At 41.0% G+C, this 19,117-nt stretch overlaps 1 protein-coding gene across 2 annotated transcripts in view; it reads right to left on the bottom strand.

The window, feature by feature from the left end:
• The window catches only part of AXL (AXL receptor tyrosine kinase), a 74,024-nt gene that overhangs the window by 13,387 nt on the left and 41,520 nt on the right, over positions 1–19,117 (bottom strand). The window contains exons 7-13 of one of the 2 annotated variants that reach the window (XM_018567167.1): positions 12,717–12,912; positions 8,672–8,811; positions 8,422–8,566; positions 8,321–8,338; positions 7,705–7,840; positions 7,528–7,619; positions 4,091–4,186 (exon numbers count right to left, since the gene is read on the bottom strand). In XM_018567167.1, the coding sequence (XP_018422669.1) occupies positions 4,091–4,186; positions 7,528–7,619; positions 7,705–7,840; positions 8,321–8,338; positions 8,422–8,566; positions 8,672–8,811; positions 12,717–12,912 (823 nt within the window). The remainder of the gene's footprint in view (positions 1–4,090; positions 4,187–7,527; positions 7,620–7,704; positions 7,841–8,320; positions 8,339–8,421; positions 8,567–8,671; positions 8,812–12,716; positions 12,913–19,117) is intronic. The other variant, XM_018567168.1, reaches the window with a different exon arrangement.

Below are 19,117 nucleotides of genomic sequence, written 5' to 3'. Positions count from 1 at the left end.
GATTGACCCTTTTCAAAAACATTTGTCTCACTAAAATGTGTATGGTTTCTTTGAGGCAGAAGGGCACAGCCTAGATCTGGAGTTTGATATTATCAGCTGGATCGAGTTGGAGTACTTGGTGATTTAATAACGGAAGGTCCATCAGAGGCAGTGGCTGGGAAGGTTCCCCCTTGGTGCACATACACGCCATCTAGGCCACCCTTCCTATGGGCCTCAGGTGAATAATGAGATCCCCTATAGACCAAACCTGGAAGAAGAGGCCTGTTAAACGTAGTGTGAGTCAAGGAATTATGGAACCTGAGTAGTAGGGAACTAGAGAGCTGGACATACCTCCCAACATTCTGAGACGAGAAAGAGGGACAACTTTAATCACAATCTATTTGGGCAATGGAAGCACCCCCCCGGCCACACCCACAGTTATACGAATCATTAAGAATTTAGATTGCAAAAAGAATTGGTTATACACAGAATTGCTTTTTTTCACCATTACTTTTTCTTCATACTGGCTTTTCAAAATAGTAACAAGATAACTAAGAGATAAGATTCAAGCTTTCGTGCATAATAACACTTTTCATAGATATCTATACATCAGACCAAAAAGAGAGACAACTGAGGAGGAAAGAGGAACAGAGGGATTTAGTTCTAAAAGAGGGACAGTCCCTCCAAATGAGGGACAGTTGGGAGGTATGTGGGTGGAGCTGGAGTCTGGGTCCACCACCCCAGCAAAACTGTACTGTGCGCCCCGACATTAGGAACTTGCTAAACCACCGAGTTGCCACGGGGCGCTACAAGTGCACATGAAGTTACAAAGGCACCAGATTTCTTGACAGAATCAACAGACATTTTGTGTAGTAGCAGAAAATGTTCTTAGTCTTAAAGAACAACTCCAGATTTTTTTAAAATGCTCATTTTGGTCTACAAGTGAAAATAAAGAAGATATACTCACCCAACTCTTGATCCTGCGCCAATGACCACTCACGTCTCTACCTCTCTGTCTGACTATGGTATGTCCATCGAAGTCCTCAATGCAGTCCATTACATGTGAGGACTCTGATGGACATACTATAGCCAGATTGATGGCGTTACGAGGCCTTAGACCGCTGGGGCACGGGGGAGAAGAGGCTGCGGTGACTGATCTAGGAATCCGAGGATCAGATATTTCTTCTTTATTGTTGCCCCTAGATAAAATGAGCACTTAACCCTTGCAGTGTTTGGGGGTAGACCCATTGCAAGAGTTAATTTAAAAAAATTCTGGAGTTGTTCTTTAACAAAGAAAACTAATAGGACTGGTAAGCTGCAATATAATATATTTTTATTGCTGGGGTACTTTAAACCAATCACATTTCCATATACTGTATATGTTATATGTAATACAAAAGACACAATTCCCTACCAAATACATTTTTATTTGATTCTCTCGGATCATATTGCCATAAATTGGCCTCTGTGGGGCTCATACTCTTTACAAGCATTAAACATTGCTGATGTCTAATACATATGGTGCAGATTCATGTTATCTGAGACTGCAACACATAACATAGTTACAGTAGTTTCCCTTCCTTCCTTCATTCCTTCCTTGGGATAAATAAAAAGTCAGCAGCCACTGGGTTAACAAGCGGACCTGCAGGGATAACAGGGGCAAGCCTGCCTAGAGTCCATGTTCCCAGGAGGGAGACAGAGGAAGCCATTAGAACAAGGGCTGTTTTCCGATTGCTTTTCCAGACAGTGTAGGATAAGACAGAGAACGGAAATGGAGCTTGTGAGGCTCGTGTTACTGTGTGACTGTTCCCACACATAGGAAAACACACTGCAACAGACAGGAGGGACTCATCTCATTAAATGCAATCCCAATGTCTATTCCTAGAGGAAGTCTGAAATGCTGGAGGCCAGCCTCTATAGAGGGGAGTCCAAGCAGCTCTTCCTCTTTAATTGGGCAAGTTGCACTAAAGATTATAAAGAATGTTAAAGAGAAGGTATATTGTTCTGTAAATATTTCTTTGTTTGCTATGCTTAGGACTATAAAAAGTTAATGTTTACTTTTCTCAGTAAGATAAATATGAAATATTGCTAAACATGAAACGTGAGTGTTTAATATGTATGGCTTCCAGACAGTAGGTGGAGCTTTAGGCTCCCTTTTCATATATTTACAAAGTTAAAGGAGAACTGTGAGGTGAGTGATTTCCACTCATCCCCATAGTTAGAGCCGACGTGTGACAATGAAACTGTCATACGTCGGCTCTATTGATCGGGAAGTGAGCGAACACATACTGTCGCTTGCTCACTTCCCAATCATCTCCCTGCAGAGAGCTGTCACCATCAGTCATCACTCCCCTCAGGGATTCCCCCCTCCCCTCTCTGATCCTTGATCGCTGACTGGCGGAACGGACGAGTGAGGGGGCATGCACAGCTGGCTCTGCCTCTAGATGAGCAGAGCCCGCTTTCAATCAGATAGCTGGATGGATCCCGACAGTATTGTCGGGATTCGTCCTGGCTGCGGCACTCTCAGTATATAGTGAGCTGTAGCTCGCTATATACTGAGCTTTGGGTCACGGGAGGACGTTAGTTAGTTTTACCCCATAGTTCTCTTTCAATCATTGCTTTGCTGAGAAAAAAAATCCTGCACCTTCACCTTGGAAAGTGAAATTACCCTTTAAAAACATAAACAGAAAAATGAAATAACCCACACTCATAGCTTTTCTTTAATAAAGAGTTAGTCTTTACCCAGAAAGGCAGACTTTAGCTATTAATCATGCATGCTGTATATATGGCTGCTGTTAAAAGCACAGCATTACCCCTCCAAAGGCAATCTGTCACAAACCACCTATATCAGAAGCCTTATATGGAAGCTTCCATGATTTGACGTTTGGGTTACATTCTAACACAAGTGTAGAGATCTCACATGCAGTTTAAGATGAAGATAAATTGGTTCAACTTCATTTTCACAAGCATTCAGTGATAGAAATCTATCGCCTGTAACTACTTGTACAATCATTTTGCTGACTAGTAAATAGAAGAGTGTTTTTTTCATTATAGATGTAGTCCATAAACCCTTTGCACTCGCTTAGTCCAAAAACAACTGGTGGGTGCTGCGGTGACCAACGGATGGCGTCGTGACAATCACAAAGTAAAGATGGGGCACCGGCACTCTGAATAGTGAATAGTGTGTCTTTTATTGACATAAAATGAAGCAGATCACATAAATGCAACAGTTTGGGGTCACACAGGATCCCAAACATGTATTGCCTGAAGAAGGGGATCCTGCATGACCCTGAAACGTTGCAAAAGACACATTATTCACTGTTTGGAGTGCCGGTGTCACTTCTTTACTTTCTCATTATAGATGACCTCCAAATCCAAAAACAAAACCCCAAGGTTTATTTATTATCTAAAGATTCACGTTGATGCTTGCCCTCTCACAAGTCCCCTACATTGACTACTATCGAATTGCTCTAGTTAGGAAACAAGAGATATAAGCTCCAAATTTGCCCCATTTTGCACACAGGCAAATCCAGAATTAGAAGTTGTTTTTTTAAACATTTCTCTTCTACTTATATTATACTTTAAGGGGTTTATTTATAAAAGTTGTGCCTGGCATATAGCCATTTGCACAGCACTAGCTCCCCTACATTTTCTATACTCGTCAGCACAATCTAGGGGCACTAGTGCCGTGCAAACTACATCTGCCCAGCCATATGCCCCACGAACCTTTTATAAATGAACCCTTAAGAGTTTAGTTAGAACCAATCTTATGTTAATTTGCTAATTTGTTAGAATTAAACTCTGCTGTGGCTGGTCACTTGAACAATGCAATGGCAACGTGAATAATGTTACCGCTCCAGGCCAGTCCACTTCTGCCCGCAATAATATGAATAGGCTGCAAACACCAGATTGATGGCATTTTAAAAATTGATGCAAACTTCTTTATTTAATAAAACCAGGTACAAAAAATGGTCTCTCCAAAAGGTTTTGGGGAATTTTAAGTTTGAATTCTGAGTGTAAGTGCTTTTGAAAATCTCAAGACATTTCTTGCTGCTTTACGACTATAGGAAAAATATGCAATGAGAACTTTTTTATTATTAGCTTTACCAACCTTCTCCAAGCGTCTTTCCAAGAGTGAGTTTGTGTCGGTCCACCATAACATCCCGGAGCTTCTCTTTCAGGTCATCACTTATCCCAAGCCGGTTCACTGAAGGTTAAACAAGTAGTTAATGTCTAGTAATTATTACTTGACAGCAGATACTTCAGCAGGAGATAAAAGATGAGTTTTTTAATAAAGGAACATTTTCAAAAATGAAAATATATTAAAAATAAAGTGTGGTATAGGGGTGCAATACTTTCTTATCTGGGTCTGGCCTGGACTATGACCTTATAGTCATGACCCACTTTAGCAACTTTTCAAAAGACACCAGGCTTGAGTTTTCTGAATCTTATATAAAAATAGTGCAAATTACACTTAACAATTTATTCTGTCATCTAACAGGTTTTCCAGACCTTCTATACTTACTATTAGACATGTGCACCAGCAAAAAATTGTTTTGTTTAGTTTTGATTCAGATTTTGCGTTATTTTGTTTTTTGGGATTCGGGTCCGAAAGTCAATTCGTTTTCGTGATTTGGACGAAATTCGTTAGCGGTCTGTATGAATTTTCGTTTTCGTATCCTTGTCATTTCGTTTCCTTCTTTTCGTTGCATCAAAGTGACATTTAGAAAACATCGTTTTTTTTAATGTCACTTTGCTGCAATGAAAATTCATCCACAAACCAAAATTCGTTCAGACTACCGCTAACTAATTTTGTCCGAAATTTCGTTTTCGGAAATTCGGATTTGTTTTCTTTCGTCAGTTAAGTTATTCAGAAATTCGGATACATCCGAATCTGTGAATAACGAAAATTCGGCCAAAAAACAAATTTTTCCGAAACAAATCGCACATGTCTACTTACTATAGCACAGTAAAGTCCAAAAAACCTCTCTCAAAATCTCTATCAGGCACATGCTTACTGCAAGAGGTTAGTCTGATCTTCAGCTTTCACAGAAAGACCATGAAAGTTCAGACTCCATTTTATCAGGTTAGGACAGCAATATCCTCCAACCAAGAAACAGGATCTCTGCTACCATACATTGGTGAGAGAAATAGGGCCAGGAAGACAAACAGAGGAATATCACCACCAGTGTCTCTGGGAACTTTAGGGATCCAAGGGGAAAGTCAACTCCTAAGGTCCCACCCAAAACTGAAATATTTATATCTCTTATTTATATAGCACTGACTACAACAATTTACAGTGTACACAGATCCATTTAATTTTGGATGGCATTGCCCTTTAATAAGGTGATGTTAAAATAGCAGTCTGACTTTAGCATTAGAGTACATATGAGGCTAGCTAAACCCTTCATTGCACACCTCTGATTGGAGTAGTTCTCGGAAACATCTGGAAAATGACTACAGCAAAACTGATTTCTGTTTATGCACAATAAACCCCAATTGCTTCTTGGTTTACAGCATTTAATTCCTAGAAAACCAGCTTTCTGCCTTTAAGAAGCCACAACAGATGTTCACTGGAGTAACAGGGTGACCATTGCTGGGAGGAGGGTTGCTCAGTAACTATGGAGCTGTTTCAGTCCTATTTCTATTAAACACAAAACATGAGCAAGAATTTCTTGATGTTCAGCCAAATGGCCTGAGTGCAGACAAATTCCCTGCCGACTCCTCCAAAGCTTTTGTCCGTGAATCTGGTCTACTGGGCACCCCACCTATCCCAGAGTTACCTTTCTCATAATTCAGTCCTTCGTCAAATACACTCATGGGCCTATCCTGACATCTGGCAATGACCAAGAGTCAGCAATCATAAAATATTCATATGTTATATAATACAGCATTTAGCTCAGTTTTGCAATTCATTTTGTTACAAATAAACAAAATGTTCTCAATGTTTTAGTGATTTTTTGGAGTCTAATCTGCAACTAGCTGACTTCATCCTTGAAGGTATTTAGGCTAAATGCCAACACAGAAGTAATCGGAGACTCAGCAATTAACAAGGACGTACGTCGTCCATACATTTTCAGCCTTGCACTACTGGATCAGGTCTTGCCATCAGGTTACTGCTATTGATAGCGAATGTGAACCAAAGATAAAATTAACCTATCAGAAGGTGGTGGTCAGAGTGGTTGGGGAGAAATTGTAACCCCCAAATTGAACCCCATTTTCTCTTACCCCATTTTTTTTATTATTAACTTACTCTCTATCACCATTTCATTCCCCCCAATCCATAGATCCAATTTAGGGAGATCAGGCAGCTGAATAGGCTATTTCTTATATAACAGAACATAAAGGAGCGGTTGAAACACAGATAGTGTTAACGCCCAAGTGGCCATTTGAAAAGCACCAGCACTATAGCAGAAAGGAAATTGAGTCGCATACTCCCCCATACACAGTGCTATGGGGTTTTTTTTCCACCTGGTGCCCAGGAAGGGGTGGTAGAGTAGGGAAAGGCATTATAAGCTAATGCAAGGGCCATATCAAAGAAAACCTGTTTTTGTACCCCGCATGGGCAAAGCACTCAACTTCCCTAATTTCTGGGCAAAGCCCCACCCACTAACTCCCTGTCCAATAAGATGGACTTTATTTGCCAACTGACAAATGCAGCTCTTTGTTTTTTGATAGACTTTCTCCTCAACGTGTCACCTGAAAATCAAGTGGAACGACTATAAGAATTCCTGTTCCATAGAAATAATTACTTGTTTTAAAAGGTAACTAACTAGTTGAGGGTAATATAAAAAATATCAATATATCCTTAAACGCACTGTTAAGTAACTTAACGAGGTGCTTACACAGATGTCTGTGATAGAGTACTTTAGTTTAGCTGAAGCTTGTATGCAGCCTGGGAGTGAGACAATAGCAGCATCCATAAGTTTATTGGCTTCTCAGGCAGGCGTTTAGCTTGATGACATCTTTCCCTCTTTTATTTTCCTTTAGACTGATATTCCAGTTGGTATTATATTGCATTGTTATTAAAAAAAAGTATTTGACGTCTTGTTTTTAACTACTGCTTAGTCATGTTATGGAAATAGTTTGTTATTTCCAAGTTAATATACGTGGGATGCTGTTTTGCTGCCATCTATGTGCCATTGACCCTAGCTGAGACGAGAGAATGCTAACTCTCCATCATGGAAAGAAATGGAGGAAAAAATTCAAATAATGTATCAAAAAAATATTTCTCAGGGGACATCACACTCATTGCTGACATTGTTAGGTATTTCACAGCTGTGTAACATACTGAATTGAAGGGCAGAAGATTTTTACAAGAAGAGAGAAGCAAGGAAGCTATAACGTGGTATGTCAGGCTTCTCCAAACTTTTTTGTAAGTGGTATGTCACCATCCCAACCTTTGCCGTGCCTACATACCGCCAACAATGCTAATGTACACAAAGGTGCTTATGTATAAAAACTTAAAAAGTATATTAACAAGAACATTTCTTGTTGCAGTCTGGGATGATTTTAAAGTCACTTTTTAGGCTAAAATGTATGACTTACAAGTAGCTTCTGTGGTTCTTCGGCTATATGATTTTTTCACTCGGTATCGGACCACAAGTTCACCTTGTTCCACAGTTGGTTCAAAGGCCTCTCTGTAGATACACAGGGACAGCATCAAGAATATATCTCTGTCATAGTTCCTTCACGAATGTATACCCCCAGTGCATTAACACTTACCCATATCGTGTTTCCTTCCTTCGAATACGAGCGAGGAAGATAGCAAGCATGATGGCACCAAATATTGCCACAACAACTACCAGAACAACGTACCACCAGTGCCAGGAGAAAAGGGAGGCTGACATATCTCTGACCGCTGTGAGAAAAGATAAATGTTTTATGAAGTTATGGGACATAGGGTCTGTCTCTTCCATTGCAGGGTGATAGATAAAAGAAAGCTATGAGAGATGAAGAATGTCCCTTCCACTGCAGGGTGACATAGACAAAGAAAGCTTTGAGAGATGTAGACTGTCCCTGCCACTCAAGGGTGACACAGACCCACTGTAGGATGACACAGATGGACGGAAGGGAGCTATAAGACATGGAGTCTGTCTCTCCAATTGCAGGTTGACACACAGAAGAAGCCCATTAGACATGGATCCTGTGCCACTCATGACAGGGTGACACAAACAGGGGGACGCTATGAGACATGAAGCTTGTCCTTCTCACCGCAGGGTGATACAGATAGAAGGTAACTATGAGTCCATCCTACCCTCTACAGCAAGACACAGAGACAAAGGTAGATGTTACATAAAGCCCACACAGACACAGACTCCAAGCTTCCTCTGTTCCTCACCTTGAGGAGAAATTGAATCTGCAAGAAAAACAAAATGATACATAGGACTCTGAAGCAGAAAACACATGTAGAACAATCAATCTTAAAAGGATAATATTTACCATAATTTTTGAAAGAAGCAACAACAGGATCACTCCAAGGGCCATCACCAGCAAATGTATAAGCAGAAACCCTCACTGTCAGATTGTCCACCGGATACACAATCTCCAAGGTCACCTCATTATTTAGCCCAGCATCCATCACAACCTAAACATCAAACATTATAAGCAGGTTAGAAAAAAACACACAGCCAGGTTTCATAGCATATCTTAGATATACACAGATAACGCAGTACCAATACTCGGTGCCTACCTCTGGTTGGTCTTTGGTTTGGTATGCCAGCTTGTACCCTTTTAATACACCATTCAGTGGTGGTCTTGGCTCCCTCCACATCACAAGGGTAACAGTGTCATTCTTTGTTGCTGTGATGTTTTCAGGTGGACCAGATGGAACTACAGGAAGGTAAAAAAGTATCTTATGAATGTGGGATGTTAACAAAGAACATGTGCTTATTCATAAGAATCCAATAAAGGGTAATGATGAATGCTATAATATAATGGATTTGCCTATCACTGTAAGGTTATGGTATGTCACAAACTGGAAAATATGGTCATAGTCTACTCTGCAACATTATTGGGGCCTTTTCCGGGTAATTAGCTGCTCAGTTAAAGGTGCAGTTCACATCATGCACAGATCACATTAGTTAGATTTACAGGCAGATTGGGAGATCCCCCAAATGTCCTCCATTCTATCTACTCAAGCACAGAGCATTGATGGCATGCAGAGCACAGCAACCCCTAGCAGCCCTCAACATAACAATGTTGGAAGTGCTCCTTTTCACTTACAGGGTCTTCCCAACTTGCTGCAAATTCTCTGTGTACTAAGCCGGATCCTCTCCGGGGAAATAAAAAGTTAGATCATGCATGTGTTATTGATGTCTGGGGGCCAAATCAAAGTGTTTGCAGCCAGCAATCATGTTATTACATTTTTTTTAAACCTGGGCTACAAGATGTCATCTGGAATCTCACTGGCATCTTTCCTGCAATTTATTTTAGTCTTATTCAACAAATGCAAAGTACACAGCAACTGATCAGAATTTAGTTTTTCCTGATGTGACTTTTTAAAATCTGATTGGTTGTTATGAGTTTGTGTACTTTACACATTTAGCATTACCCTTTGCACTGCCTCATCAAATAAACCATGCCTTGGATTTTATAAGCATCACCATGAAAGCGAAAACCACTTATTAAATCTGCCAAGTATGAAGTGACATATATTGTAATTAGGTGGGCTGCTAAACTTAGCTCATGTCCCTATTGCACAGCAAAATATACTAAAGCACAACAGGTGGGGAGTCCTGCCTTGCTCGAGGACTCCAGCCAAACTTTACTGGTGTTTTAAACTCTCTTCAACTCCCTGAGTCCTTTTTAAGGAATCCCCTGCATCGTGTATCATAATAATTCCTAATTTCCATTTTGCTTTCTGGTCACGCAATGACAGCTCCAAGTAAAATTCTGGAGTTGTGAAAAGGCAAAGAGACTCAGAACAAAGACAAGTGGTGAAAAAAAAAGCTGAAGTGAAATAAATGGAAATATCAGAAGGAGAAGTGGAGGGACGCTGGGCCCACCACTACCGGTATTGTGGCAAGGGTGCTGACACAGACAAAAATGCTTGTGTCTTGTATACTAATTAACCTAGGGGCCCAAGCTGAATAGAAGCCCCTCCGAAAGATTCAGTTGCTTTCCTTCCTCTGCCAGGAGAAACACAGACACAGAGAAAACAGAATATAATGATGCTTGAAACAGAGACAGAGAGAAAAAGGAAAAAAGAGATATGGCACAGAGATACTTGGAAAGAATGTTGACGTGGTGCACAGACAAGCTGGTTCATTTATTAAGACATCTGGTAAGGTTGCTGATTTTAAAAGATGCTGTGAAACCATTTAAAAAAAAGCACAAATTTAAACATTATTGACAGATACCCTCGGTCCAGGACCTGGTTTCAAAGTCTTGTCCATGTAAATGCCTTTAGGTTTGAAAATGAGCTGTACCCAAAACAAAAACCTTTTAGGCATGTGAGAAACAGGGAAGTACATTATGTACTAACAGGGATCTGGGAGTAAAATGCAAGGTCCACTTAAAAATCACCAGGTCAAAAATATACTCGTCAGAAATAAAAGTGACAATACTTAACCTAACCCTCGTCTTCTGCACTGCACGGAGTGATGATGATTGCTTATTCTTTAGTAATTATGAGCAGCTAAGATCCTGGAAGAAGATGATCTAGTCCAGTCTAAGAGCATCTTCTTGTGAGATTCATGATCTCACTGAAGGAGAGTGGTGTCCGCCTCACTTGGGCTTTATGGTCGAAACACGAAGGGTGGGTACATAAATGTTGGAACTCTTTTCCTTAACCTCCCTGGCGGTATTCCCGAGTGTGGCTCGGGGTTAAATTTCCTAGCTAGGAGCGGTAACCCCGAGCCACACTCGGGAATACCCTGAAATCACACTAACCTTGTCCCTCGATCCCCGCGGCATCTCGGCGTCTCCTTCGCACAATGCCGGCATCCGTCTCCAGCGTACGCTAACGTCAGCGTCGTAAGGAGGCGGATCCGCCGCGAAATTCAAAAGTGAAACACCACATACATATTCTAATACATTGTATTATAGAGAAGACAGTGCTATTTCGTTACTTTTTCGATACTGTAACGAATTATTTCAGCTCAGCTTTGTTCCTATAGATAGTACCAGTGTTCTTCCTGCACTTTTACTATTATATTTGCCTGGAAAACTTGACAGCGTCCATGGCATCAAACAAGCGTCCGCTGAGGTCAAAAGCGGTTTTTGAGCAGCTAGAAAATAGCGATAGTGATGTGGAATCACTTATTGAATTGAGCGACAGCGATGCGTGGGGAAGTTCGTCGTCAGACACTGAAAGTGACGAAAGCGCGGATTCTGCGACTGAGCTAAGTGATGTGCGAACTTGGTGCCCTATTGATTGTGGTACGGATCACGCAGCGCCCCCAAGATTCCCATTTACTGGAGCATCTGGTAGGAAGGTAGATGTGGAACATGATAACCCCTTGGCCTACCTAAAATTATTTATGACCGATGAGGTTATTGATGAGATTGTTACCGAGACAAACCGGTACAATGAACAGCAATCCACAACCCTGCATGGGAAGTTTTCCAGAAATAGAAAGTGGGAACCAGTGACCAGAGATGACATCTGGAAGTTTCTGGGCCTAATAATTCTTCAGGGAGTGGTGGGGAAACCTCTGCAGAAGTGGTATTGGACAACCAATAAATTACTTGCCACTACATTCTTTGGCACAGTCATGTCGGAGTACAGGTTTTCCCTCATAATGAAGTTTTTACACTTCGCAGACAATGAGGAATTTGACGAAGCCACTCATCCTGCCCCAAAACTGAAAAAAATTTGGAAGGTATCCCAGATGATTTTGAGGAATTTCCAGCAAACCTATGTGCCAGAAAGAGACATCACCATAGACGAAAGTCTAATGGCCTACAAGGGAAGGCTCAGCTGGATTCAATATATAGCATACAAGAGAGCACGATTTGGCGTCAAGACCATATATTTGCTTGAAAAACAATGTACCGCTTTTGGTACCTAAAATCCTGAATAATCATACCGCCAGGGAGGTTAAAGGTACATTCTTGTATTAGTAATATATTGATCTAATAATCAGGTCTTGCATGTTACTCAAAGGTTTGGTTTAGAGCTGAAATTCACAGAACATTTAAAACTTGCCTAGAACTGGGGCTCCCCTTGCACTGCAAGGGATGAATGCTCATTATTGTCTAGGGCAACATTTGTTTACCTTATCCCTCGTGGTCCTGCCAGCCTGGTACCGCCATCCCTCCAACGCTACAGGTTGTGGACGGGCCCTCCTTATCCTCACTTACTATGCAGTGCTGCTGGTCCTGCATTGAATTTGATGACATCAACCAGCAGAGAGCTAAAGAGAAGCAGCAGCAGGAGCGAGGGATAGTTCAGAGTTTTCCCAGAGTTCAGTTTTAATGACTAGAGCCGCCTATATATATTTTCTTATGGGAGCAGCTTAGGTTCTTACCCTTTCCCACTCTATTTAAAACCTGCATTAAACTGGATATAAAACAGTTGAAGGAATCTGTAAGCTTTCCCTAAAGAAAAATGATGGTATTTTAAAGAAAATTAACGAATTATACAAATTCTCAGTAATGTCAAGGATGGACACTCAGAAAATCTTTTGTCTTTACTCCTACATCTTCTGATGTTTGGTATAGATGGTAGGGTTATGTATAGCCAAGTTATAAAAACAAACCAAGGTATTTTAGCCTAGGCCACTCCTTTGTACCTCCTTCCATGGTTTCCATAGCAACCCATTCAGTCCAGTGGGATACATCTTCACTGTTCAGACAGGCCACACGGACATTATACATTGTGTAGGGGGCCAGGCCGATGATCACATGGCTATAAGGGGGCACATTGATGTTCTGGTTATAGATCTTGTGATGGGGCACCATGCTAAGATGATTGTGGGGTGTAGTAGCCTAAAGAAAAAAAAAACAGGAGTAAGATACACACCACAAACAACACTGTATATATGATTTTTTAATAACATTGTACAAGGTGATAGCAGTATTCTTTTATGCTGCATATTTTGTTAAAGATTATTGATAAGTAGTATATATGTACACATTTATTCCTGCAGTTCATTAAACTATTAGTTCCCTGATTTGAACTTAGCAGGCATAGCGTGTCTATTGTGGCAAACTCTTTTGAAGAGATTAGTCAGTCTGTTAAAGATGTTAGATTGCCAAACACGTAGTCTGCAACCAGTGGTGTTTGCCAGTTGCAATTATTGGGGTCAATTGTCCACAAAATTATTCAATCTTTTCAGAAGTTAACACTTTTAGCTACAATAAGCCACCAATCCCTACCCTATGACAAAAGAATCTTCTAGCAGGTCCCGGCCAATGAATAACAACTGGGCGGAACCTTTCTGGCTTTTGCATAGTATTGGAAAGCTTTTGATGGTATTGACAGCTCGCCGATTGGTTTCTATTTCTGCCACTAATTGTTTCTCTTTCTGCCAGTAATTGTTCTTTTATATTTTCCCCTGAAATTACCCTAACTTTGAGAGATTTCCTATTGTATTCCTGGAACAGGAAGTGAAAAAGAACTTCCCAAGGCTAAACAGACAGAAAGGATTAAGGAGATGGGTTAAAATACTTTCTTAAAGGATAACTATGGGGTTAAGGCTTTTCCCCATAGTTCTCTTTAGGGTAATGGGAGGACACAAACTAGCGTCCTCCCGTCACCCTAGGCTCAGTATACTGCGAGTAGCTCGCGGTATACTGAGACGCCGCAGTATACCGTGAGCTGCTGCTCGCGGTATACTGAGACGCTGCAGCTGAAGCGGATCCCGACAATTATGTCTGGATCCGCCCAGCTGCGTGACTGACAGCTGGTTCTGCCTATATAGAGGCAGAGCCTGCTGTACCCGCCCCCTCCCCATCCGTTCTGCCAGACAGCGCTGGCAGATCGGAGCGGGGAATCCAGCCCCTCCCATGTCACGGCAGAGAACCGTGACAGGATCGAGAGGTGAGCGAACCCGGGAATGTGCTCGCTCACCTCCCGATCTACTAAGCCGACCTGTGACAGTCTCATTGTCACAGGTCGGGTAGAACTATGAGGTGAGTGAAAAGCACTCACCTCATAGTTCTCCTTTAAGGTGCCCATACACCTTACAATTATCTGCAGATTTTCTGTGGTCAGATGGAAAAAGTGCAACAGATTGGCCCAGGTGGAGATTACTCCATCCACACAGTTAAGTGCAGATGGAGGAATCTGTTGCACCTTTTCCATCTGACCACAGAAAATCTGCAGATAATTGTAAGGTGTAGCTTTACTCTATAGAAAACTCAAAAAAGGTTTGGCTATATATACATAAAGGGATACATTTTTTAAAGCAGTCAATCTAATGTTAGATTGACTGTTTTAAAAAATGTATCCCTTTGTGTATGTATAGCAAAACATTCACTGCAGGTGAATCTCCCAGGTGCACGTGTTCGAAATGACAGTGATTAATTTACCGTATTACACTAAATTACCATTTACAGTAAATGTTTTGCGGAAGTCATATATACTACTTTATAAATATGCCACTTAAAGGGGATTTTTTATATTATATTCTGTATATTTTTGTACTAATTATGTCAGTAAACCTCACAATGTCACTAACTACACTATATTATTAGAATACAAAGTAATTATTGCCACCTTCCTTTTCCTGTGTTGCGATACATTTCTGTAACAATGAAAAGCCCCAGAGAAACCACAGTGGTTCAGCAAATGAGGAAACACGAGAGGCAAAGGAAAACAAAACTTAAAAGTAGAATTCAAAATTCTCCATTGGATGATTACGTCGTAAACATGCCGTGATTTGCCAGGTATAAAGACTTCCTGTTCTTGTGTTCTGAAGATATCCAGATACAAGAATTAAAAGAACAACATTTTTTTTAAAAGGACACAAAGTTCCCTGCCACAGAAATTTGAATTTATTGCTCATGAATGTTTTTGTTGTTGTTATGTGCCCTTATGTGCATTCATTGTTGTGATTTACTATTCCATGTGCACCATGTATAATATTCCATGTGACCACCAGACATGATTACAATAAAATTATACCACAGTCTTTGAAGTCAATAGACACTATGCAACTGTCGCTGGAAAGGACCATGAAATACGTTTATTATACTCTCACACACTAAGACCCCGTTCACATTGAGCGATTTATCGCGCGGTAATTCCTGCGATATCGCGGGAAATTACCGCGCGATATCGCGCTCCAATGCAATCCAATGGGGCAAAGGGTCCTGCTGTCGCGGGTCGTGTGTCGCTACAGCAGGACCCTTTTTTGAGCGGATTTAGCCGCGATTCAAGCTTGCTCAATGCAAGCTTGAACGCGACATCGCGCGGCAAATCTCGCTATGTCGCGCAATATGCAAATCGCGCGACAAACGCGCGATTTGCATATCGCCCAGTGGGAACGGGGCCTAAGGGGCAATTGTGATTAGTCACTTATTTTGTAACTACGTATTTCCCACGTATTGGCCAGGACTTTGCCCAATTTACAAACAAAACATCACTTACATCCAGTGGGATTAACAGATTTGCATTCAACATCCTGATATATGAAGTTCTTTTATTTGTATTATGTATATCTGTCCACTGGAAATATTTAAGATTCGTCTGGATCAGAGGATCTGACACATATTCGCCACACATTTGCTGTATATCTCTTATTTACTATTTGCTGAGGAAATCATTTTCGATACTTGCTTTTGCTGGGCTGCAAATACTGGCAATTTTGCTGCTTAGTGTCAACAAATCCATAGCAAATGTAGGCAGAGGAATATTGATTTGACCTGCACCAATTATACAATGGTTCCCCAAAACACTATTTCTCCAACATGACCTGACTACTGTACATGATCCTAATATAATTCTGTTATATACAGACATAAAACATTACTCCTCCATTATGGCCTGACCAATAGATATGATCTAAAAATAATTATGTTACATTTCATACATACATAGACAGCATGACCTGACCACTGGATATGATCCTGTTACAATTCTGTTGTACTGAATACAGATATAGAACATTACTCCTCCATTATGACCTGACCACTGGATACAATCCTGTTACAATTCTGTTATATCAAATACAGATATAGAACATTATGCTTCCAACATGACTTGACCACTTTACATGATCCTAATATAATTATTTTATATCCTATACACATATAGAACATTACTCCTCCAACATGATGTGACCACTTCACATGATCCTAATATGATTCTGTTATATCCTATACACATATAGAACATTACTTCTCCAACATGACCTGACCAATAGATATAATCCCCATACAATTCTGTTATATCCTATATAGATATAGAATATTACTCCTCCAATATGACCTGACCACTGGATATGATCTGTTATATCCTATACACACACATATAGAACATTACTCCATCATTATAACCTGACCACTAGATATGATCCTTATACAATTCTGTTATATCCTAAACAGATATAGAACATTAGTCATCCACTATGACCTAACGTCTGGTTATAATCCTCATACAATTCTCTTACATTCTATATAGATATAGAACATTACTCCTCTAACATGGCCTTATCACTGAATATGACAGTCATACAAATCTGCTAGATTCCTAATAGACTAATACAACTGCTACACCTTAGGTGAACATAATAAGATAGCATTTCTGTTATACATCACACAGAAAGTTCTCTTAAAACCATGCGTTGCACACTGATCAATACCCCAAAATTGTTTCATTTTTATACATGTCCTGAATGAATGCAGAAGTAAGAAGTTGTACTCAGCAATAACCATTTCCTCTTTCACTGTCTGTTTACACACTAAGGACCTGTGTCCTTATAAATTCAACAATTTCACTGGAAATCGAAAGCTCATCACTTAATACCCCTCTAGATTTTTTTTTCTTGTTATGGACAAATTAGGCTTAGATTTCCTGTCAGGTTTTTTGTTGTCTGTGGCTAGTTGGGAAAATTCCCTTGACTTTCTGTGCCAGAGTCACAACAGCTACTGAGAGGAAATCTCTCCAAAGTGAAGGGTAATATGCTTTACAAAGCTGTCTTTAGAATAGGTGTCCTGATTGGAAAATACACTCTCACCGTCTGTTCTGGTGAAGGCCTAAAATGTTTGATTTCCTATAATTTTCTCTACCTATGATGATTGTGACCAAGACAAGCATAGAGGGTGCATCACTCCAGCAGGGGCACAGTAATAAAACATGACAGTGGTTTTTATCCTTCCCTACTGTACCCAGAAAAAAAACTCATTTAGATACATTCTAACAAAATTCCTAACTGAACAATTAAAGAGAACAGAACAAAAAATTGTCCATCCCTGTCATCTGAAGAATGAAAGGACCTTATTGCAACCTTTCTGCAGACACCAGAGAAAAGGGTCTCTATGCTCTGTTCCTACATTTCTATAGCCACAAAGCTTCAAAAACACACACAGATGAACTCTTGAAGGGTGCTGCTTGATAACGTTCATCTTCATCTTGAGCTTGCTGTGGACTGAATGCCAAAGGTCAAGGCATAGATTCCAGTGCCATACTCTTAAACTATTTAGCAAGTGTATCTTCTCCACTGATCTTGTCCTAGGCTATCAGAGTTGGTTAGGGAAGTTTAGGAGCTGCACAGTCTCCCTCTAAAAGCTGCTTGAACTGCCACCTGGCTCTCTCCTTAGGATACCTTAACAGCGCTTTCATTTTCTGGAACCCCTGAGCAGTGGCACAATCTACCTAGGTAGTGTGTCCATTACTGGTTCATAGGATGTCCTGCCGCACTCCTTACCGAAGAACCCCTGAAGGTTGGTGCTGAAGTGACTGCAGATGGCACCACAGGCATCACACGTAGAACGAAATATCACCAGCACACCAGACAATGTGGTCAAGTGTTCGGCCCATTACTGGTTCATGGTAGTGAAGCCACCTTGCCCTAAGCAAGAGTGTCTCCATAAATTAAGTGCTGCAGGGCTCTAGTGTAATCAGCCTAGGTCATAATTATTGGTCCTGCTTTTCTTGGGTTGTCACTAAGCTCAGTGATACTGTTTGCTTCTGCCTGTTGCTGGGGAGTGTACCTGGCCATAATGTGGGAAGATGCAATAGCCTGAGCTTGAATATTAATAGCTCCCTGGTCAACCACTGGGAGGTTGATTGTCAGTGCTGCATGCTGTGGGAGGATAAAAATATCTGGGGGAACCTTCCAAAAACCTTCTGAAAAATGTTGCCTCCCAGACATTGCCCGGGGAGGACAGGTGTGAAGCTGTTCTCCGATCTCCCAGGCTTGTTGATTGGAGAAGACATGTTCTTAAAGATGATATCAGCATATATATACAGTCCAATGAGAGCCCCAATAATGGAATAGGTTCATAAATGAAAATACAGATCAGCCAATGCGTTATGGGGTTCAAAGACCTCCCCCTTCTTCAGGTCTTAAACAGAATTGATTGGTATTAATATGGTCAAAAATCACTGAGGATTAATTACTAGCTATGTAGGGTATAACCAAAATCAGTGAATCAGTTTTGCTGTTATTTAAGCCCTGAAGAAGGGGGAGGGCTTTGAACCTCTTAAATGCGTTGGCTGTTCTATGCTGTCATCAATCCTTGCACTATCAAGGGAGGACTGAGGAGTTGAATGCCAAAGCATGGGCTTTAATGTTATTGTCTTAAAGGCCCCCTGTTGCCAGACCATTTATTTCAAAACCAATCTTTCCATAAAGTTACATGTTCATTCAATGTACTTTATGCATGTCATTTACCGTACAAAACCTCCCTTGTGTAGATATCACATCTTGGATGTGATGTCAGCGGTCCCCGCAGACTCAGAGCTGTCACTAGTATTCCCTAGGGATGCACCGATATTGATACTAGTATCGGTGGCGATTCCAAGTATTTGGGTGAATACTTATACTTGCCCAAATGCTCCGATACCTTCTCCGATACCAGAACTTCCGGTCAGAGGAAGAGTTCCTCTGACCGGCAGAGCCGTAGGAGAACATGGAGCCGGCTTCCCGGGCAAATCCGGAAGCCGTGTGGCGAGTAATGACCCACCTCCCCGCTTCCTAAGTGGCGGGAAGCCGGCTTCATGCTGATTGGTGGGGAAGCCGGCTTC

The sequence above is a fragment of the Nanorana parkeri genome, unplaced genomic scaffold (assembly GCF_000935625.1).
Source record: "Nanorana parkeri isolate BGI_ZX_2015 unplaced genomic scaffold, ASM93562v1 scaffold1015, whole genome shotgun sequence".
NCBI classification, from domain to species: Eukaryota; Metazoa; Chordata; class Amphibia; order Anura; family Dicroglossidae; genus Nanorana; species Nanorana parkeri.
Note: the sequence above shows the minus strand (reverse complement) of the source record. Positions and strands in the feature narration are given on the sequence as shown.